The 25,513-nt window shown below is 33.5% G+C and overlaps 1 protein-coding gene across 2 annotated transcripts in view; it reads right to left on the minus strand.

Moving 5' to 3' along the window:
- Positions 1–16,477, minus strand: part of LOC125653322 (carbohydrate sulfotransferase 15-like) — a 38,658-nt gene extending 22,181 nt beyond the window's left edge. The window contains exons 1-4 of one of the 2 annotated variants that reach the window (XM_048882748.2): positions 16,383–16,477; positions 13,237–13,913; positions 7,980–8,184; positions 5,000–5,089 (exon numbers count right to left, since the gene is read on the minus strand). In XM_048882748.2, the coding sequence (XP_048738705.2) occupies positions 5,000–5,089; positions 7,980–8,184; positions 13,237–13,881 (940 nt within the window). In that variant the 5' untranslated portion in view covers positions 13,882–13,913; positions 16,383–16,477. The remainder of the gene's footprint in view (positions 1–4,999; positions 5,090–7,979; positions 8,185–13,236; positions 13,914–16,382) is intronic. The other variant, XM_048882749.2, reaches the window with a different exon arrangement.
- Positions 16,478–25,513: the final 9,036 nt, after the last annotated feature.

Raw genomic sequence — 25,513 nt, forward strand, 5'->3', positions numbered from 1 at the left:
ATGCCAATCAAGGAAATTTAATGATATTTACAGGATAGGTAGACATCTGAATATCTACACATCGATGTAATAAAAATTGCAAATGCGCATGCGCACGCACGTGCATTGTCTTTTGAAGGTTCAATTCTTTCAATGACCATAACTTTTTTGTTTTTTGTCAAAATCTTTTCAAACTTGTATTGTATATGTATCTTGATATTCTTAACAAAAGTGTATAGTCATAATTACCATCCGGCACGTGCATGCACGTGTACTAAATTGTGATTGGATGATTTTCAAATCGCCATAACTTTCTTATAAATGATGGAAACAATATGAAATTTATACTGTAAGTATATCTATCAAATGTCTATTGAATGACATCAACATTGATGCTGAGTCGTACTCACGTGCCCGTGTATGCACATGCATAGCTTTTCTTTCATTTTTCGGGTACTAAAATGGTCATAACTATTGAATTAAAAACTGAAATGAATTCAAATTTACCCTGAGGATCAATGATATGAATGTCTATGAAATGGTGTCAACAAATTTTCCATTATCAAAATCGCGTGCGCGTGAATGCGCGTGCACTGTAATTTTTGACGTCTAAATTGAAGTATTGGTCTATAACATTTTGAGATTGCAATGAATAGGTTTGAAAATTAGGTTTCAGGTATGTTTTGGGCCTCTCAATTTATTAATAGTCTCAAAATCACTTCCCTGCACCCGCATGCACGTGCGCTTAATTCTGATTGGACGATTTTGAAATTCCAATAACTTTCTTGTGAGTGAAGCGATCGATACCAAATTCATATAGTAAGTACATTGTTCAAATGTCTATTGAATAGCATCAACAAAATTGCTGTGTGCTACTCATGCGCACGTGTATGCACGTGCATTGATTTCGGTCTTTGTAGTTTTGAGTTGCTGTTAATTTCTCGTTTTTCATTGAACAGTTGTGAAACTTCTCTTGTACTCATATAGTAAGACTTGTAATGTATGGAGATGGTCGAATTATTTATATGCACGTGCATGCACGTACGTGCACGTGCAGAAAACTCTCAGATCTTTATAACTGATTTGAACTAGTATGAAATGGACTGAACGTTATAAGATAGTTATATATTCACATGCTACACAGTTTGCAATGGTCAAAACAACTTGTACTGAAATAACTGTCACCACTTACTAAATGGGGGAATGTTTGGGGAACATCTGTAACGGTCCCCGTTACAATAAGTACTAGTTTCTGTATAAATCTCCCTAGTAATTCACGGTTATTTCTGTATAAATCTCCCTAGTAATTCACGGTTATTTCTGTGTAAATCTCCCTAGTAATTCACTGTTATTTCTGTATGAATCTACCAGTGATTCATTTCTATTTCTATGTCAAACTAGTAGTCTATATGAATCCACTAGTAACTCATTTCTATATTAATCAACTAGTAATTCATTTCTACTTGGGGCTATTCCAGCAAAAAAAATATGGGGGGAGGGGGCACTTCATTTTTAAGACAATTAAATTTTCCTCATCTACCACCACCCATACAATTAGATTCTCCCCTGCCACCACAACCCATACAAATAAAATTAAGAATTCAATACTGAAATCACCTGTATATCAAGATTTTACTTTAAAGGTAGAGTTCAGTTTCAACAAGTTCATATTGGTCTTAATCCTAATATGTTCATGCAACTATTTTCCAGATAAGCCAGAATTTGTGGTGATTTAAATAAACAAATTACCAAAATTTAAATGAATTTTGACTACATTAATGTGAATAAATATTCAAACGTTGATATTGTAATTTGTGATCCATTCTCAAGCCAAACTCAAGCTGTAGTGTCATCCTAAGAATGTTGATTTTGATACTTGACAGAGAAGGTTCGTTCATACCAAAATTATTACACTACCGTAGTGGCCTAGTGTTTACAATTTGGTCTTCTAGCAGTGTTGTAGGTTCGAACCTTGGCCGTGACATAAGCCTATGTGTTAAAACAGGTTGTACATGTTGGGTGTTTCAGACACATGTGGCACATCACAACATTCCGAGAAAATTCGGACATTTTTTAAAATTTTACATGAATGTGGATACTATTATTACCTTGAAAGACCTGACAATAATTGCCAAAGTCATTGGCTGATAAAAATGTGGAAATACTTTTTTTTATTGGCTCATGGCCAATTTGTTACCTCATATATAATTTTCTACTCGTTCCCTTCCAAGTTCACTAAAAATATCACTAAATAGATCACATCTAGAGATGGTGTTACTTCTAATCATGTCAATCCAACAGAAAACATTTCATTTTCATTTATTATTGTTGTCATTTCTACACAAACTGAAACATCTACTTTGAATAGAGTTATCTGTCCACTTATCAATCTTTTTTTTTTAACGTAATGTAGGATGGCTCCGCTTTTCTTCTTCCTCTTCTGTTATAATAAAAGAAATTTCGCAACATGATACAGACTCTGTAATGTCTTCATTTTTATCATAATTCACTAGCACCCATATTTTTTTTAATCTAGAAGACAACCACCCATACAAACTCACCACTACCCATACAAATACATTTTTCCAAATCCCCACCGGCCATCCAAAAAAAAATATCAACTGCCTCCCCCCCTCCCCCATATGTTTTTTTGCTGGAATAGCCCTTGTGTGAATCCACTGGTAATATTCATTATTTCTGTATTATTCCACTAGTTATTCATTTATATTTCTGCATGAATTTCCCACTAATAATTTATTCTGCTGCATCAATGGAATTGCTCTTTTTGTGTAAATCAAACACTTTTTGTGTGAACAAAGTTTAATTTTTACTATATAAAATATGAAGATGACACTATAAAAACATGTCATTCATGTACCAATCTTTTCAAATGCAGACTCAACTTTTTATATCCCTATATATCTCTTTATATGTAGACCTAACTTTTTATATCCCTATCTCTTTACTGTAGACCTAACTTTTTATATCCCTATCTCTTTACTGTAGACCTAACTTTTTATATCCCCATCTCTTTACTGTAGACCTAACTTTTTATATCCCTATCTCTTTATTGTAGACGTAACTTTTTATATCCCTATCTCTTTACTGTAGACGTAACTTTTTATATCCCTATCTCTTTATATGTAGACCTAACTTTTTATATCCCTATCTCTTTACTGTAGACGTAACTTTTTATATCCCTATCTCTTTACTGTAGACGTAACTTTTTATATCCCTATCTCTTTATTGTAGACGTAACTTTTTATATCCCTATCTCTTTATTGTAGACGTAACTTTTTATATCTCTATCTCTTTATTGTAGACGTAACTTTTTATATCCCTATCTCTTTATTGTAGACGTAACTTTTTATATCCCTACCTCTTTATATGTAGACGTAACTTTTTATATCCCTATCTCTTTATTGTAGACGTAACTTTTATATCCCTATCTCTTTACTGTAAACCTAACTTTTTATATCCCTATCTCTTTATATGTAGACCTAACTTTTTATATCCCTATCTCTTTACTGTAAACCTAACTTTTTATATCCCTATCTCTTTATTGTAGACTCAACCTTTTTATATCCCTATCTCTTTACTGTAGACCTAACTTTTTATATCCCTATCTCTTTACTGTAAACCTAACTTTTTATATCCCTATCTCTTTACTGTAAACCTAACTTTTTATATCCCTATCTTTTCATATGTAGACCTAACTTTTATATCCCTATCTCTTTACTGTAGACCTAACTTTTTATATCCCTATCTCTTTACTGTAAACCTAACTTTTTATATCCGTATCTTTTTATATGTAGACCTAACTTTTCATATCCCTAACTCTTTATTGTAGACCTAACTTTTTATATCCCTATCTTTTTATTGTAGAAATGATCTTTTTATGTACACATGTCTGTCTAGTTAAAATCTTCAAGGGAAAGGCAACCCTAACCAAATTGTTGCCTTTATGAATAAAGTATTACTTACTGATATCGTAAATGGCAGTCTTTAACAACAAAAATCCTTGCTTAACAATTAAATCAATATCTAATCTATCTTATATTTCAAATTATTCGCCGCTAAGAGAGCGGCCATTGAACTTTAATTTATTACATCACACCGTCGGTTCCGGTTTATTTCATCAGCAGCACTGTAAACATGACAAGTCATGAACAGTTAAGTTTGAAGCCGTATAGATTTGAGCCTGTTCTTTTGCAAATACTTAAGAAAAGAAGACGTTCAGTCAAGTCGCAGACCAGGTAGATGGTACTCGTTTTTTCATACATGTAAATGTCTCAAACCTCAACTTGTCATTACACAAATGATGGATCCACAGTTTACATAGTATTTTCTTTTCAAATAACTTTGTTGGGTCAGGAATTTCAGGGGGGGGGGGGGGGGGGACTTTTTTCACATCTCCCCTTCACATTAGTGTAATTAACTGCTTGACAGGAAGACATCCACCTATTTACAATGTATTCGTAAAATCTACCACATGCACATCTTTGATGATTTTAGAATCTCATCAAAACTGGAATAGATGGTGTGACGTCAAAATTATTGATTTTTGTGGTCTTGAATACAAAAGAGTTCCGCATCATGGCAGCCTCTATAGATGGCGGGAATTTCAATTTTTAACGTTTTCAAATTAGTACTGAAGCTTATCTAGGCCGTATATCACAGAATATTTTTTGGGTTGCCTTTCCCTTTAATATATGTACACATATCGTTTTATGTACAAATCTCTTTGTATGTATACCTACCCCTTTTATATATAAATTTCTCTTTAGTTGCACCTACCTCTTTAAATATATATAGATAAGATAAGATAAGATAAGTTTATTCCAATTTTGGGCCCAGAGGGCATAACAGTAAGACAGTTTATAAAGAAGGAAATTCAAAAAAGAAAGAAAGTTTACAACATTAACTACAGGTTACATAGACTGCAAACTGCATGTGGATGCAGCATGTTGGGGAAACAAGTATATATAACCTTACCTGTGATAAACGAAGAAAACCTTACCTGTGATAAATGGGGAAAACTTCATTTCAGCCGCAATGTGTGTTTTCATTTCATCAAAATTCAAGGAGTAGTCAGCAAAATTCATACCCCCTGAAAAGTTACTTTTGTGTAATTTGAATAAAACTTGATATGCTCAATACACACAATATATTATTAGTTAATGTAGTCATGTGCAAGAGCAATATAGAAATATATAGGGTCTACAGAAAAGAAAATATATATGTACATAATATGCAATTTTTTCATGGACCCCACGTATTTCCATATCATTTCTTTTAGCAACTATGCTGTACATATCAAAATTGTCCCGTTGATGTTGTCATTAGAAGGTCACTTTGAGCCAATGATGTTTGTTTTATGACATTGATTAGCAAACATGGCAAAAATTCCAGGAGTTTTCTAACTTTACTTATGGTAGTATCGGCCATTATCTGTGACATATTTTGTTTTGTAACATATGAATAAAAGAAGGTCAGCAATATATTACCTGGTTTTTTAAATTTTCATAGCTATTCATGGTAGCTTATTCGATATATGGTTTAATCTATAAATCTGTGCATCATTTAGGTTCGAATCTCACAGAATTTGAATTTTTTAATGTAACAACAAATTTATAGTTTGCAAGAGTATATGCAAAATCTGTTACAATATTATATGAATGTGATACTTTCCTTTTATTGTGAATTTCTTGGGTTTTCAAACCTCCTTAATTCTCCTTCATCAAGACATCCATATGTAGAATCAAAATCCTTGCAATAACTAACCCAAAACAAAAGAGCTCCAATGCAAACATTAGGAGCCAGAAAGACAATGGAGAGAATAGCTCTGGATATGATTGGCGACCTTCCCCAAACAGAAAATGGCAACCAGTATATAGTTGTTTGTGATTATTTTACAAAATGGGTGGAGACAATCACCATGATTGCTTCATTGTGGGTTCAGGGGGTGGTACAGTATCAAGGCTTGGAGTGCCTGTGTTGATTCACTCGGACCAAAGCAAACAGTTTGAAATTGAGGAAAAGATTTTCACTGAAATATGTAAAATTTTGAACATGAAGAAAACCATAACAAATCACTATCACCCTTAGTGTGATTATGAGTCTCATGGAAAGATTTAGCAATGTTTTTAATGCTAAATACTCTGGTTGATAAATATACCAAGCAAACTGGCACAACTTGTTATACATGCTGATGGCATATAGGTCAGTGGAACACGAGTCCACTGGATTCAGCCCCAATCATTTAATATTGGGAAGAGAGGTCAGAGCACCTCTTGATACTGCATTTGAGATGCCACCAGCTATGAAAGAAATACCTGTCCAACGGTGGGTTTGGATGACCCCCTATCCGTGCATCAAAGGACCCCATTGGAAATAAGCTTTTGAGCTTTCATGGTTTATCCTTGGTATTTATGTATGTATGTTTGTATGTAAGTATATACCGAATAAACATTTATTCATTTTGGGAACTGAAGGAAAAGCTAGAATTGGCACATTCATTCGTGCGAGGAAAATGACATTGGTTCCATGCTAATGCAGAAGAGCCTTTTAGACACAAAATTAAACTGGCAAACCTTTAAAAAGGGAGATGAAGTGTATGTACTTCCAATAACATGCTGTTTGGAAGTCTCCTATGCTGACTTAGTTTTGGCAAGGTCCTTTTGTAGTGGACAAAAGGTGTTCAGAGGGGACCTACAAAGTAAACTGTGGGCCATATGGGAAATCTCAAATCAAACATGTAGACCGTATGAGAATGAAGCACCCTTAACTCCTGAGAAGTGAAAGCCATGTAGTTGCTGATACTAGTTGTTCAGTGACAGATGATGGCAGTAAAGACAATACAAAGCTCTTTGAAAAAAAGGCAATAGACATGATCAAGAAAATGCTTGGGGAAACGAAGACAGTGTAGGGCGAAATATTTGGGAGCTTTGATATAGCAATAATTTTATTGTTTCCCTTATTTTTTCTCAAAATGCAGTAACGTTATATTATATTATAGCTAATATATAGTCTATTATAAAATCTGCGTAAAATCTAGAGAATGTAGCGTTCAATATCCTGAGAATTTATTGAACGCTAACTTTGCATTGCGTAAATTGTGTGTGCCCGAAACATTCCGAGTATGAGCGTTCAATATTGACGTTACCGTATATGACGTACACAAGTCAAAATGGAGATGACGGTCCTCCGAATCTGACAAAGCCGGTATTTGATATCATATTCATTATTTAAACAAAATGTTTTACTGTACATAAATTATGATGTCCCCATTCACAAAATCAGTTTGCTTCATGCATTAATGAGGGGTTTAATATTGAACAGTTAAGAAATGCATGCTGATATTGCACACCTTCACCTTAGATGCCAATATTGATGAATTCTCGTCTATTTTGGAGTATTTTGAGTGAAAAGGAATATGATTTAACAACTAAATATTTTAGCTATATAATAAAAGGGTTATTGAACTTATATTGGTGAATATTGGCACTCGGCTGTCAAAATGCACTCGCAAGCTCGTGCATTTTGACAGCCAACGAGTGCCAATAATTCACCAATATAAGTTCAATAACCCTATACAACTACATGTATTTTATATTCCCCAAGTTGTAACGCTCTTTGTGTAGTTCTTTTTAATGTTTTAATGTCATACCTTTGGTGTGTCCAGGGGTCCATGTTTGCCCAACTCTTTATTTTGTATCAGTTATAGGAGTTATGAGATTGATCACTATTCGCTATCTTCACCTTTCATACATGTTCAATTTACGTATAACATGTAACAATTAATTTAATGATTCATTCATACAGGAATGGCCATTTATCCAAAGTAATGAATTCAGTATAGGATTTCCTGGGGCTACAGATTATTAGATTTTTTATTTCTATAAATGTAAACTAACAATATGATAACACAGCTTCTATTGCACTTTTCCCAATTTAGCATTTGAAAGGCTATTTTGACTGGGCTAGTTACAGTTACTTACGATAACAGTTCCTGTTAAAATACATTGGTTCCTTTGCCTTTCCAGGCACCACATCCTTGTGGTGGGTCAGGTGGTGATAAAGACTGGTGGTGCCAGACCTTGGCATACCGATTATCAAGAAATACGGAAGACATCTGATAGTATTGTATCCGCCATCACACTCCTCATAGCACGGATTCTTTTGTGGAAGAAGGGAAAAACTTGTCTACAATTTATTTTAAACAGATATACACATGTTGCAAGCTTGGCAATCTTTGAACAATAGAAAATTTAATCCATTTTATACTAGAATGCCACACACTGTATGATATAAGAAGTTACCATACAAAAAAAATATGAATATACATTGTATACAAATTGCCTTAATCTAATTTATTAAATGAACATAGAGGCCCACAGGCCTCATCAGTCACCTGGGTAATAGTTAAAAGTATCACTAGCCCTAAGGGCTATGAAATCTATGATAATTTTCTTGTTCAGCTAAACTCTAATATTCAGCAGCAGTATAAAATAAGATATGTTCTTAAAATACAAATGCCCCCCTCCCCTCCTAAAATGCCCATTGATGAGAGACTTTATATAATATATATGTTATATCAACACTATATGACTATTTTGGACCTGCCCTAGAGTAAAAACCCTGGGGTGTGAAATTCACAATTTTGGTATATTCCTTTCTGCTTTTCCTACATATGCATTTAGTTTTTATAAAATGTCAGCAAATTCATTGAAGACATCTTTCAAATGATCACTATAATAATTTTGGCCCCACCCTGGAACCAAAACCCTTACCCCTGGAATCATGAAATCTACGGTATAATTCTGCTAAAGGACTACCCACTCCTTCTAAATATCTATTTAAGTTTCAATTTAGTATCAATGGCATTAAAATGAATGTCATTTAAATGTTTTACACATAAACACTATATGTCAAATTTGGCCCTGCCAGAACCTCTACTCTGTGGATCATGAAATTTACAATTTTGGTAGAGGCCTTTCTGCTGTATTTGACTAGGTATTTAGTTTTTCCCTACAGATCTGCAGTTGTAGAGAAGATTTTTAAAATTGTCAACTTCTGGCAGTTTTTGTCCTGCCCTGATTCTAGGAGTGCAGGAGTCCTGAAATTTACAATTTATGTCTCCCTTGTCCCAAAGATGCTTCATACATAATTTGAAAAAAATTGGAATAGTAGTTATCAAGAAGAAGTTAAAATAGATAAATTGTTAATGCATGATGGAGTGACTCAGATGACGAAAAAAAAAAAAAACCAGTTGTCTCAAGTCTTGCTCTTCATAAAGTTCCATGTGTGTAAGGGGGGAAAATCCTATCTTTTTGTTGCAATGTTCATATTATTCAACATTAACTTTAATATAGATTATGTACATATCTTCTCATCTAAATGACATTTCTAAATCTATTTTACTAGGAACCTTGAAGTTGGCAAAATCACCTGGCACCTTGTCTAAGCAACCTTTGAGGCAAGTATGAGCTGATACTAAATTGTTTTTCATTTACAAGTTATGTGGACCAGATGCAAAGCTGCTACATGATTAGGAATAAAGAAAATATTTTTTCCCGTTTCATCAATTTAGGTCAACCATGATTCCTGAACTCTGACATTATTATTATAATTATGTTTATTCTGGCAAAGCATCAGATAAATTACAAATCATAGTAATAAAATACATTGTAAAATACATTAATAATGTCAATTTGGGATCACAAATGAATTTTTGGCACATTGCCACTCTGATTCCACGCACAAGTACTCTGAAGTTGAAATAAAAAATATGCTAGAGTTCCTCATTGACAATATCTTCGTGGTCTTTGGTGATCAGGTCTTCTAACAGTCTGTTGCAATTCCCATGGGCACAAATTGTGCTCCTTTGTTAGCTGATCTGTTTCTATATTCATATGAAGCAGAATTTATTCAAAAACTTCTACGTGAGAAGAAAAAATCTCTCGCTGTGGCCTTCAATTCGACATTTCGATGACGTTTTGGCTATTAAAATTAATAACTTTCATTCATATGTCGATTTGATATATCCCTGTGAGCTCGAAATAAAGGACACCACAGAGTCGTCCATTTCTGCTTCATACTTAGATATTTTATTGAAAGTAGACATTAACGGCAAACTGACAACTCAACTGTATGACAAGTGGGATGATTTCAGCTTCTCCATCGTCAACTTCCCATATTTATGTAGCAATATTCCATTATCACCTGCATATGGTGTTTATATATCTCAACTGATTTGATATGCAAGAGCTTGTTCTGCATATAGTCAGTTTTTAAATTGAGGTAATCTACTGACAAACAAGTTGATGGTACAGGGGTTTCAACAGTCTCAATTGAAGTCAGCATTTCGCAAATTCTATGGTCGTTATAACGATCTAGCTAGTTCATCAATACAACCTATCATTGGGTCAAATGCTGTCTGACGTGTTTCATACCGATTGTTAAGCCGTTCTTGGCACACTAATTTTGACTGCGGATAACTCTGTTTACCTGATCAGGATATATGGCTCACGGCGGGTGTGACTAGTCAACAGGGGATGCTTACTCCTCCTGGGCACCTGATCCCACCTCTGGTGTGTCCAGGGGTCTGTGTTTGCCCAACTATCTATTTTGTATTGCTTATGGGATTTGTGAGATTGATCACTGTTCGTTATCTTCGCCTTGCATGTAAACAATAGCACTCCAGATATTATCACAGCTATAGCTACTAACAACATCATTATCAAGATACATGCTTATCACAGTACCAGATCTTATCACAGACAATACAAATTATATACTTGAAATCAATCTTTGCCTAGGATAACCCATGAAAGCAATTCATAAAACTTGCTTATTTCCAATGGGGTCCTAAGATGTTATGAGTTGATTATAGATTATGTATGACTTAGACAGCATAGACAAAAATAAAATTGACCGTTTGATGATTTTCCTAGCCTAAATTAAGTAAACTTATGTACATGTACATTGTTTAATTTTATATTGATACAAAATATTTTTTAAAAGGTATCATTATACACTTGACCATATAAAACATTATATATAAATGCTTTCTTCCCTCCTGTGAGCTTCTTCTGCAAGATGCAACCCGACAGCAGATTTAAAACTAGCTCTATTAGCTATATTTTTAGTTTAAAATGGCATGATAATAAAAATTTGAACTATTGTAGGCCCTAACCCTAGGAACATGATAATTAAAATTGGAGGCTCCCCTTGTAGCATTATCATTTCTGTCAAATTTTTCATGTAAATAATTTGGTGCAAGGCCATGGTTGATGTTAAAGACATGGTTGAGTTTTAATTGTATAATACCATCTGCTACACAGAGTGTTTATTGACTCTAAAGTATCACAATTTATACTACTTCTGGGGTTCAGATTTAAGATGAATCTTTTTGTTTTGATTTGAAGAACTTGTAGCTTTTTCTTCAAGGATTTAGATAAGCTTTCATACTATCCAGAAGAGCAATAGTCAAAGTAGCACTGAATAAGTGCAGAAGCTAATGTTAACCTTGACCTTTTATTCAAACAATTTCCATTTCTATAAAGGAACTTAAGTCTGGAGTTGACCTTGGACACAATCTCATCTACTTTGAGATGACATTTTAAAAATTTGTCTATTGTTATTCCCAGATATTTGACATACTCACTAGAGTCTGGTCCAGGTGATTTTCCAAGTTTGGTGAAGCTTTTCAGTTTTTCTGACACATGTTCAGGAGGAAAGCAGATTTTCAAAGATTGCATTATTGATGCCCCTCATCTTAAGGGTACTAAGGAGACAGCATCTTTGAATTCCATAATTTTTGTTCCCTTACCCCTTTAATGTGGCTCACTACACCCAGAAATAGTTTCTCAATTCAGTATGAATTGATTTAATTTATAAGATATGATGATATACAATAAGTATATATGTCAAAAAGGCTAAAAATATACAAATTTGAATAAAAACATTTTCAAAGAAATTATTTCAACACATATGAACAAAAGACTCTGGGGGATTTGAACTCGAGATCTGCGGTTCACCAGCCCAATGCTTTAACCACTGAGCTACGATGATAGACAAACAAATCGATAGATACAAATAATTTCACAAAACATTTAAATCGCCATATTGTGATGTGGTGTCATACAGAGTATAAGCTTTAGTTTAGTGAGCTACCTTAAAAGCTACACACCAGAGAAATTACCAAGCTGTTTCTGACAAGAAGTTAAAAATATCCAAAAGTATTGACTGACAATAAATGACTCAGGTGACCTAAATTTTGCAGAAAAAGTAGTTTTGGTCTCAAGAGCAATCCGACAATATCCTATTTCATAGTGTTTTCTACGTTTACGGTGCCATTTTGTATATCACATAGACTGTTCTTTACTCACTGATTTTGACTACGGATTACTCCATTTACCTGATTAAGATGTTATGTCCAGGGGTCTGTGTTTACCCTACTCTTTATTCCTCATAGGAGTTATGAGATTGATTACTGTTTGTTAATATCTTTACCTTTTCATACTAACATAACATCCAAATTTCATTTAATACATTCCAAGGATTATTCACTTATCGTCTGTTAATTAAACAAGAGTACCGGAAATGGTTCTGTGTGTGTGTATCAATCTAATTAAAATCAGATCCTAAGATACGTTCACAATCGCTACAATGGGATCTGACATAACCCCATAGGAGATTACGTCCACATGATCTTTGGCTTGGAATATTCATGAGAACTATCAGCCAATCAGATTGCGCCATGCATACAGATAATGATGACTATTTAAGCGGTTCCTGGCAATTCATAAATAAGTTGCAGTAATCTCTCTCCCAAGAAGTTTATTCCACACTATAAAATTGTAAATTCTCACATAAGGAATTTTAAACTTTCACAATAATGCCTAATCTATTCCGTTCATACAAAGAACAAAATGTACGATATGAAATACACCCAAATCAAATTAATGGTATGTATGAATAGGGATGGGTACGATTTAAATAGTTTTTAAGATGGTTTACTTAATTAACGTGAGGAATATAACTTCTTACGTGGAGTATACGGCGCAGATTTAAGAAGTCTGATTTTAATTAGATTGTGTGTGTATGTGGTTGTGTATGTATGTATGTATGTGTGCAGTGTGTGTGTGTGATGTGTGTTTGTGTACGTTTGTATTGATGAACAAAGCATAGATATGTGATAAAATGAATTTTTGAAAATATATATCATCTCACTTTAATACTAAGAGAACTTACTGAATTCATGTGCATGTAATCACAAGTTGTTGAGTTTTCTTCCCTCCATACACGTGGTGGTTTCTTTTTGTGTTTTTTTGAATTCCTAGCTGCCACACTGTTCAATGTTCTCAGCTCAGAGCAGAGCGTGCCTTCTAATGATAAAATACACTGTCCTTTTCTGGAGAGGCTCTTCTCAATGATCTTACATGTACGGTTGATGACGTTGAATTCATACTTCTCATTTACATCCAAAAATGTATTCTTATTTCTTTTGTTTAAAATGTCCTTTAGCATTATATCTGCTTCACTCTCAAAGTTTTCATTTTCAGAATCTGAAAACAGCTTTTCACTATTTCTAAAATATTTTTTCCAAACAGTCTTTAAAGCTACCATGACATGTTCATTATTTAAAATCATTACAATGAACTCTGAAACTTCCTCCATTGAAAATACTCTTTTGCTAATTTTCACATCCGTTGATAAGTGCATTTGTGCATCATTATTAGACATGGCCATAAAAGGTGACTTGGTGTGCTTGAAATTATACACTCTATCAATGGATATAGTTCCTTGTGTACTAATGAACCACACTTCGTATGAAATACTTAACAGCAAAACAAACACAATTATACTGCAGCATTTCAATTTCCAGTTCAATTTCATTGAGACTCATGCAACCTCCAGATGCAAAAAACCTGCAAAAAGTACAATTGCAATAATTCAATATTTGTGTTTATAGGTCCTTACATTTAGTATCTGGCTTGATATTTTAAATTCATGTACCTGTGTATACCAAATAGTATGATATACTGATAGCTATAGGGCCACTTGCTCTCTCATTCCATTGCTTTCAGGGCAAAGATGCATATACAAAGGTGAAGAAATGAGAATGACAAAGCGTGTGCAAGGGAGAAGGATAAATTAAACCTCACTTTGTAACTTGTATTCTTGCCCTCTCCTCCTCACCTTATGTGCGATCATGCAAGAACACGACTGTGACAATGCGACAAGTGCAACAACATGACATATCTTGCTCACTCTCCTTCACGTTCTTGTTTTATAGCCCTTTTAAACATTTTTGTTATGTAATCCTTTGTTATTTTAGGCTTTTATATAGAAGAAAGTCCACTTGTATTTATAATTACCTGTAGCTGTCCAATAAGTTGACAACTACTGTCCATTATTTTTAATAAAGGACAGATACTGTCCATTATTAAACATAATGGACAGTAATTGTAACAGGAATGGGGTACTTGAAAATGTAATTGTATAATTAGCTGTATTTAAACACATTTTTTAGAAGTATGTCATTGTAACTGGATGTATTTGTAATTGGCTTTGCTTTCAATTACAGGTAATTGAAGGTATTTAAATACATTTCAAACAAGAGGCCCATGGGCCACATCACTCACTAGCTGCAGAACTGTAGGCTGACAGTAGCTCTCTGAAAAAATATTGGGACGGAACAGAGAGCTACAATCCACCCCTTATAAAAACCTTCGATTTACGGCGAACAAAAAGCTGCGCACGGTTGAGGTCTGATATTGTTGTATTCTAAATGTGTTGCTGTCTCATAAATTCAATATCAAAACATTCTTAACATATTTTCTTACTATACTTGTGTCCAAACATACCTTCAAATATTAATTAAAGCCCCATACGACCCGAAAACTCACAGCTTCAAATTATTTCGTTTGTTGATGTAGCCATGTTGGGTAGCTGGGTCAATTCGAACCCTGTTGCTGTTGGTATCTATTCATAAAATTCGTTATAAGTTATGTATTCGCTCTTCATTTATTATCAATACGAATAATTGATAGAAATTAAAAAATATAGTTTTTCTAAAGGTAAAATAAGATCTTGATTAATGAAAATGCTACAAAAGTCCAATATTATTTAAAATATTTAGCTAAAATATTTGTGGAGATATTAGTTCACATCTAGAAGGTATGTGCAAGTATGGAAATGAACCGGGATTCGAACTGACCGGCTACCTAACATGGCTGCGTCAGTAAACAAAATCATTTCAAAGCTGTGAGTTTTTAAGTCGTTTTGGTGCTTTAATTAATATTTGAAGGTACATGTATGTTTGGACACAAGTTTAGTAGGAAAATATGTTAAGAATTTTTTGATATTAAAGTTTTGAGACAGCAACATAAGAATACAACGATATCAGGCCTCAACCGTGCGCAGCTTTTTGTGCGCCATAAATCGAAGGTTTTTATAAGGGGTGGATCTGTAGCTCTCTGTTCCATCCTAATATTTTTTCAGAGAGCTACAGTTCTGCAGCTAATCATTCACCTGACTCACCTTGGCCCATATTTAAAGATTTCCCCTATATATTTGTATGTAAAAATTTGATCCCTGCTATTGTAGCCCCAACCTACCCCTGGGGGCCGTGATTTTTACAAACTTTAATCTGCACTGTCAGGAAGCTTTCATGTAAATGTGAACTTCTCTGGCCCAATGGTTCTTGAGATTTTTTACAAACTTGAATCTGCACTATGTCAGGAAGCTTTCACGTTAACGTAAACTTTTCTGGCCCAGTGGTTCTTGAGAGGAAGGTGTTTAAAGGTTTTCCCTATATATTTGTATGTGAAACCTTGATCTCCTATTGTGGCCCCATCCTACCGGAGGTATGTTCTATTACTCATCATATAAATATTTATAGATGTAATTGTTTATTCCTGGGTTGCAATGCACTGTGATACAATATAAGTAAACTGCAGGACCCGCAACAGTCTTGGTTTTCAAGATCAAATCACTAAGACGGTAAGACCTGTTACATGAATAAGGGGCTTCCGTTATATCATCTATTGGTGTCCCCCGTGCCCTTCCATAATCACAGGTAAAACAATTCTCTCAAAACGTTTTCACAAGAGAATTTACGAGTTGATACTGACTTTTAGTAGCTGGTAAAGTTTTCATAGAATTAATTAGTACATCAATTGCACCCATCTGTCCAACAAATAATAGCCTACGTATGTGTGGCCACAGCGGAAGTTATTCATTATTATTAGTATGTCCCATAATGTGGACATATAGCTGTTCCTTATTATAGTAATATATACACAGTGTCATATTGACATTAAAACTGATCTACAACTTGGACATTTATACTTAAAGTATGCACAATAATGTACAGCTATCAAATATTCACTTACCAGTTACGTCTTACCGTCAAGTTTTGATTCCTAAATTATGGAATTACATACGTGATAAGCCAAATAAGTGTAACCGGAAGCAGTACAACAGGAGCAGTAACTCGGGTAATCGAATGCCCAAAAAATCTGTACACTACTTCAACCCAGGTAAGGGAATTCCTGAACTATGGTTAACACATCAGAATATACTAACGGCCGGTTGCGTATCTGTAATTCACGTACGGTACGGTGGGTATTTTTACCGCCGAACACCGCCAGACACAGCCGAACACCTAAAATATTATGTATATATTAAAATAAATCCCCAAAACAGACCATATGTGAATAATTCAACATATTTAATTCATATAATGAACTTATATGTATTAATAATGTGATAGAATACTGTAAGAGTTATGTACAACCACCGCCGAACACCTAAGATGTGCTTTATAGTATGAAAGGTGGGTATCATGATTCTTGTAACAAATATAGGAAAATTGGAAAATGCAACAAATTTCATGTGGAACTAGGCCTTTCTTCAAAATCTCAAAAACGATAAAAGCTAGGGTGCTGAAATTTTTGTCCGTAGTCGGTCCGTCCCATGGTCGATTCGGCCCATTTTGCTTAGTCGATCCGGCCCCTCCAATTTTCTTTTATCAAAGATATAATAAATGATTATTACTTAAGAAAAAGGAAAGTTTTTGCATATGTATTGCAGTTATAGTTATCAAAATTAGATAACTGCCGAAGTTAGACGTGTAAATAAAATTGTTTATAAAACCCTTAACTAGAATTTGTAATTGGCCGGGTTGCACGAAGTGCAAATCCGGTCTATAGTATGGTGAAGTGCGGGCGGGCGGGCGGGTGGGAAAATTTTGTGAAATAAACTCCTCCTACACTTTTTAATGTACAACCTTGAAACTTTGCAGAAAGTAAGTATATATATTGAAGTTATGCACTAGGTTTTTTGAAGTCTGACCTTTGTCGAATATGGGCGCTACAGCAAAAGTTGTTACTAAAAATAGAGTTCAGTTTGAAAAAGGTAAGTGAGATTATCTTTTGTGGTTAAATTTAGTTGCACTACCTTTGAGGAAAAATTCAATTATATATGAATGTCAAATTTTCTGGGCATGAGTTGTAAATTTGCAATATAAATAGAGAAATTCTGTTTCTTTATCATATAATCATATACAATTCAAGCACCTGAAGTTGTTGTTCATTTTAGTTATTATTACTTAATATTACATATATCAGCAGTGCTCAAAGTTGCGAGTAAAACGGTCGCATTTGCGACCAGAAAATCAATTTTGCGACTAGAGATTATAATTAAGTCGCATTTTCGCGAGTGAAGAAAATTTGGGCAACCAGTAAAATTTTAGAATCGGCATCGGAAGGGGTGGGTGTAATGTCCTGATAAGTGTAATGACCTGATTGACCTGATGGGGTATAAAGTAATATTATTAAGGAAGTAAACGTTGTATTGAAATAATTTTTGTTTCTTATTTCTTGTTTTATCATTCTTTATGATATTAGAAAAGAAGAAATTACAAGAATTTATTTTAATACCCTTTTTATCGCATTTAGCAAAAGCGAAGGGTGTAATGTCCTGATAATTAGTGTAATGTCCTGATGAAGTATTTTACCAATCTGAGCTGTAATGTTAAGTGTATATATTTATTTTTTGTAGTCATTATTTTGTATGAATAGTTATATTCAATATGTTGTAAAACATAATTATTAAATATTGTTTAAACGAGTATTATAACGAGTTTTCTTCCGCGGTGGTGTAATGTCCTGATGAAGAATGACCTGATGAGATTTTCTGCGGTGTAATGTCCTGATGAAGATTGACCTGATAAGACGTGTCGTATAGTTTTATTACTTTAACAAGTTGATTTGAAAGTTATATGAAAGAAGTAGTATTTATATATTGATTATTTCTAAAGTTTTCATAAAGATTATTTTAATTTCGGCATTTTGAAAGGAGTATATTTGCTATTCCAAAAATTGGTATATTGAAATTATTTGTTTGTGCGTCGCATGCAATATTTTAGGTCATACTTTTCATTTATTATTTCTAACGTTTATCTTAATTATTTATTCATTCATCCAATCCTGGGCTATGTTGGGCATACAAAATTCAAGAAGTAAAAAAATCAAGATAAGTAAACAATCACAACAATATATGTTATGACATACACATGTACGATGTATGACAATATAAGATATATATAATTTACGAATTATACCAGAGTTATACATGTTTTTATCGTATGAACAGTGTTTATTATTATTCAAGTTCTTCTTTTGAAAATATTAATGAAAAATTACCAAGTAAAACGTTGTAATATTATACAAATCTTGCTTCATATTCGATAATCTTGATATTTGAATTCGATAATCTTGATATTTATATGCGGAAATTTTGATTTATATTTGACAATCTTGTTCAATTTTTCAAATATAAATAACAAGATTATCGAATATAAATCAAGATATGTATAAATTTGCAATATTAACTGCAATTTGTTATCTGTATTTGACGTGATAGTTTAAATTATTTTTGATGTTACCGAATTCTTTACTACCATTCATACTTTAACTTCAGCGATTAAAGATGTGCCTTTAATATTCTGAAAATTAATTGCTAAATTGAAATTAATTTGTTTTTACATCGCGGTATTTCAGCCTTGAAGTCGAAATAAGCCAGGTATACGGTAGTTACTCACAATTACCAAATTATTTAGCTTGCGTCACTTGGACTATCGGGAGTGGATACTTTATTTTCCTTTATCAACTTCTCCAAATTATAAGTATGCAAAATCATTGGATGCCAATTCTGTATGGTTCCAATTTGGAAACCCATGCATAATAAAATAGCTTTTGTTTAATTTCATTCTACACACAAGCAGAAATTGAAACATTATTTTTTTAATAGTTTTGTTGACCTCTTGCATGTTTTTGTTCAATGTTTTTTCCAGCTACATGAACATATGAATGTACATATTTATTTGGTATAATTCAGGAAACAAATGTTTTGTCCAATGTTTCATTTCGCTCAGTACTATCATTATCTAAATTATGCAATCAAAATATCATTATTATAACATTAAACAAATCTATCCTTTAATTTGAATTTATCAATAATACTCGTAACAGTTTTCATCAGGTCATTCCAATACCAGGTCATTACACCTCTGCAAATTTAAAATAACAAATAACCATCGTTAATTTATAAATCTTCGATTTTTTTTTAAAATATCATTTCAAAAAATTAATGTTTGTGAAAATATTCAATATAAAAACAAATAACGCTGAAAGAAGCTTTGTCTACTATAAAAACAGCACATCAGGACATTACTCTATAACCCTCTATCGTGTCATCAGGTCATTCCGATATCAGGACATTACACCCTAGGTTTAGTTGAAATCTAAAATAATAAAAAATAACTGGGTATTATTAAAAACAATAATTGAATATCATAAGATATATACCAACTCATATACATAAATGATTTGGGTGCATAAAACATCATAGAAATATATCATTTTTGTAGAAATGTCCCATCAGGACATTACACTAAATATCAGGTCATTACACCCCTCAGGTTTGAAAATTATGAATTATGATGCATTAAGACGCGAATAATTTTTTAAAATCATTATCATATGAAAGAAAGGTGTATATTTAATCAGAACAACTCTTAAAATATCATCTTTTTGATATATACTTCAGCGGAGATTGAATTATACCCCATCAGGTCAATCAGGTCATTACACTTATCAGGTCATTACACCGACCCCATCGGAAGTCTGAATAAATATTTTTAGTCTCGGTCAAAACAATCAAGATGGCGGGAAAACGAGGTTTAGAGCACTTTGGATTTATCAATAGTAAAAAACAGAAGCCTCAGCCTTGTACATGTAACAAAGAAATTCAAGAATCACACGGGGAAAGTTCTGCATCAAAAGATGGCGTAGCAATGTCTAAAGAGAAATGCAAAAGTAAATGTTTTGCAGAATTTGTGAGGCCAATAAGCCAGCAACGTCAACAATTTCTAGACATCCATTGTCCTATTTCGCCACGACCGAGTGTACATCTTTCAAACGTGGAAATGTGACTATTCACGGTAACAGTAAGAGACATGTCGTTGTCCGTGACTGCATTATTAGCAGTAAGTCGAGCGGGGCAACTGTTGCTGTTAATTTTCAAAGACAATCAAACTAGGGATGTAGTGTTCTTATTGATGCTGGTACTAATTGTACAGCTAAAGATCCAACAAAACTAGGAGCTCTTATTCGCATGACTAGTTTCTGTGGAAACGAGGGGGTTATTTATATTCGGTCTTTCCTATCCCCCTCGTTTCTGTCCAAGCCTTCATAAAGTATGTGGGAAATCAGTCGCGCTAGCGAAAGGATGTAGTGTTTGAAATGACGACGATTATCGTTGCTTTAGAGTGGAATTGAATGGTTCCAATTGTATTCCCTTGCGGCAAAATCATTCATGAATTGATTTATGTAAGTTTTCGAACGATTCACATCAAATTTAAGCTGAAATAAATTCAAACCGAAGCGCGACTGATTTCCCACATACTTTATGAAGGCTTGGACAGAAACGAGGGGGATAGAAAAGACCGAATATAAATAACCCCCTCGTTTCCACAGAAACTATCGCATGACATGATAAGCAGTGAAGGCCCACTTACTGATAACTTTAAAGCAAATCCTTGTGTAGAACACTGGGTTTGTTCTCCAGAAGCGTACTGTAAAATATACAGGATGGCCCAATGCAATACAACTTTTGCCAGAGTAAATACTTGACTTGTTAGCATCCAGCATGTTTCACAGTACATTTCTATTCAGTTTCAAAATATAAACAAACAAAATGTATACATGGTGTTGATTTTTTACTTGCAAGATATTCATATTTTTAAAAAAAACCTTGTAAGTCTTATATTTACAAAAGCTTTTACTATGGCGAGTAGAAATTTTTTACATGGCGACTAGAAATTTCAAAATGGCGACCAGAAATATTTTTAGGTCGCCATTTTGCGACCTGATAGCAGATGCGACTTGGAGCACTGTATCATGGCGTTTTTTTTTATTAATCAATAAAAGCCCTGCGGCAATATGTGATGTGGTTTTTTATATATATATATATCGGCATTTTCACAAGACAAAAATCCGTACCTGTATCCGGAAACAATCGTGTCCGCTCACGTTACCGATACGGAACTAACATTTTTTTTACGGTCCTACTCATACTACCCATAGTCCTCTGCGTCTCCGCACACTGGTTTGTGTGCAAACGACCTCTGGCGGAAGTTTGGGTCCTACTAAACAGAGTACTTTAGAGTACGCTGGTAAAATTTCAAAATTTAATGCAATTTAACCGCTGTTTGTAGATATTTTTACTTTAATTCAACCTAATAAATGTATATCTTGAATATATTGCGTTTGTTTTCATCATTTTAGGAATTATTTTAAGTTACAGTTTACCGTTTGATCCCGATCCCGATCAAATTTAATTACATATCTATGAACATTATTTAATACTAGCGTATTGCATCTAAATTTCCAAGATTACGCTTTTATCTTATTTTATTGTCAACTGAACAGTGAATTCCTTGAAAATAAATCATTGGTATTTGGATTTAAAAGGGCATGGACACGATTGAGCTGAAAATTTTATTTTTCCATTTTAATTGTTTACAATACGTAACTAAAGTATTTTAATGGTCAACCAAAATTTTGATATCAACTTTTGAGTTACAAGTGAGATACAGCATTCACAATTCTTTGTTATGTAAACAAGGCTCGTGTCATGTTTTTGTTTACAATTAGATTGCTTAATAGGAAATAGCATGTGTGAAACAAAATGATTTGTGCTAAACACTAGAAACTATTTAATTGTGTCCAGAATTAACTTCTAAATTAAACAAGATGTGTTTGTGAAACACAAATGCCCCAGTTAATGACCAATTCCGAAGACGGCCAAGGTCACAAGGACAAATATCTTGGTACCAGTAGAAAGATCTTGTCACAAGAAATGCTCGTGAACAATTTGAAAGCTCTAATATTTACCATTTAGAAGTTATGACCAATGTCAATTTTTTTTAAAAGTAGGTGAAATGTCAAGGTCAAAATGTTTAGTACCAACGGAAAGGTCTTGTCACAAGGAATACTCATGTGAATTATCAAAGTTCTATCACTTACTGTTCAAAAGTTATTAGCAAGGTTAAAGTCTCAGACAGAATTACAGAATGACAGACAGGAAAACAATACCCCCCCCCCCCCCCCTCCGATCTTCGACTAGTATATTTAACGTATGTAAACAAACACATGGCATAATAACTATGGATTAGAAAGTTCAATTTTTAAACTTGTGCAGGAGATCTTGCTCCATCATTTTCTCCTTCTATAATCTGCATTTCATTTTATATTTATAAATAGAAAAACTTACAAAGGATAAAAGATTATTCAGAAAGATTGGTTTTTGTTGGGTTTTTTTCCCCCGCTGATTTCATTATAATATCCCAGCAATCTAATTAAAATTAGATGTTAGATCCGCTCGCGTACTCGCAGTTATGTATGCGAGTACGCAAGCGGATCTAACATCTAATTTTAATTAGATTGATATCCCAGTACAATAGTTTTCCATGTAATATAAAACTTTAAGAAGGAGCTAATTTTCTTCCAAATATGCTTAGTAATTTTGCATTCATACAAAATATGTTTGATGTCTTCATCGACATTGCAAGCTTCACATGATGGAGACAAATCTTTTTTCCATCTACTTTCATGTACATTATTGTTCAAAGTACCATTAAGTAGTTTATAGTTAAATTCTGATATTCAATATTGGCAAGAATAAAGTAAATTTTATATGCAAGTGTTGTGTAGAGTTTTTCTCCTATCTAAAGACCCACTCATTTTGAATTGAGAATCTTCACACGGACACCTAACCTTTTGAAGCATTTTTTGAAAATGGAAGTATTTTACTTTCTTTTCCAGATTCACCAAATCAAATTACAAAAACTTTAAAAGACAACAAAGAAACAAAACATAAAACAAAAAGATGAATTTTAAAAAAGGAGGGGGATAAAAAAAGAAGACATACCCCCCCCCCCCAAAAAAAACCAAGAGGAAAAGAAAATAAGAAAATCAAAGATCATGAATTCCGAGTAACTATCAATCATAGATGGAATTAATTATGGAAATATGTCATATCGCTAATAATCGGGATCGGGATGCCGTAAATCTTCAATAAATTTAATGTTTTCTGGTCAAAATATAGCTAAAAAACAAGTACTTTTGACAAATATTGCAAAATTATTTTATAATCATGTTTATTTAAGCGGTATACATACAAATAAACACTTAAATTGCATTAGGAAATTGCATTTGCAAATTGTATTTGCATTAGGAAATTGCAATTGCAAATTGCATTTGGAAATTTTACCAGCGTACTCTGTTTAGTAGTACCCTTTTTTTCCACTCGTCAAAACTCGTTTTGATAATTTACTTTACAATTCTGCCTCCTTCAACACTAAGGCCATAACAAATCATAACAGTCCTCCAGATAACTACCACCAAATAAATCCCTACCCAAATTATTTACTCAAAATATTGCAACCCGGCCAATTGAGTCTTTGACCCATATTTTTTGTTTGAAGTGCGATGGTTATGAAAATGTGTGTAAAAACATCGTTATTCAACTATGTATACCATGTCCACTGATCATTGTGAAAACACCTTAGTGAAAATAGTTTTTATAACTGCATTGTTGTGCAACATTTGATCATTAATTACGAGTTTACAGTAACCTAACTATTAATTTTTGTTTTGTTTTGTAAACTCCAGAAGTTCAAAGAATTGCTCATGATTTGGAAATAGAATGTGGCAGGTATAGAAATATTCCAAGAAACGGGCGTCGGCAAAGGGGCGGCAGGGGCGGCGGTCGCCGCCCCAATAATTTTGCAAAAAGAAAAAATAGAATAGTAAAGAAAAAGGTGAAGTAGGTACCTGGGCCCGACGTGTGTACACAATAATTAAAAATAGGGTATTAAGAATGCTTCATTAATTGATCGATCGATGTTTGGACGCTTTACATTGTACACTACCGCAAGTCGTTAAGTCATTAAACAATTATCAAACAATATAACTGTTACAATAATTGAGCATATGAGCTGAATGAGCATGTGAATTAAAGGAAAATACCGAAGATGAATCAAAATTACTGTCTAAAACAACTTTTTGAGATTTTTTTTGTTTACCTTTGTCACATATATTCCTGCATTTTGATTTCAAAAATGGACGGATTAACATGTATTAATCAACATTTCCAAAGCGGTCTTTCGGCAAAAAGAATCCAGAACTACGTTCGTTCAACTCCTCCTGGTTCAAACCATACCCATGGTTGCATTGAGGTATGTGTATGAGATTATTTTATATGTTTTAATTTATTCCATGATATTTTACAGGTTAATATAATGAATTAATGAAGTAAATGCATCATTGGTTCATTTACAGTAATTACACTAAAGTCGATATTTCTGAAAATGATATACTGTTTATTTATTCATGTATTTAAAAATATGTTCAGGCATTCTGTTTCACTTGCATGGGCGCCGCAAAGGAAGGCAAAATTTCTCATTCCAAGGCTGAGGGCAGGTTTTATATCCACAAGCTTCAGTAACTGGAAGGATGTCACGTCAAAATTCAGGAAACATCAAGATTCCGACTGCCACAAAGAGTCTGTGGAAAGAAAAGTGAAACTTCCCAGAGCAACAAAAGACATTGGTGAAGGAATGCTGGACAACTCGCCCCCAAGACAACTCGCCCTCAAGACAAGTCGCCCCCTCTTAGGACAACTCGCCCTCTCTTAGGACAAGTCGCCCCCTTCTCTTCAGACAACTCGCCCCCAATATTATATATAAATATATTATCACATTTTATTTTTATTTTGTGTGTGTGTTATTTACACTTTTAACCCTATAGTCTTTTTATTTCATACTTTAACACGAATGGTAAATTCTAATAGAATTATACACAGATTTGATTATTGCATTTCAGAATAAGTTATATTTTTCATAAATCAATTGGCAAGAAAAATTATATTTACTGATCTTCAGGTAATTGATGAAATG

Source organism: Ostrea edulis, chromosome 7 (genome assembly GCF_947568905.1).
Source record: "Ostrea edulis chromosome 7, xbOstEdul1.1, whole genome shotgun sequence".
NCBI lineage: Eukaryota > Metazoa > Mollusca > Bivalvia > Ostreida > Ostreidae > Ostrea > Ostrea edulis.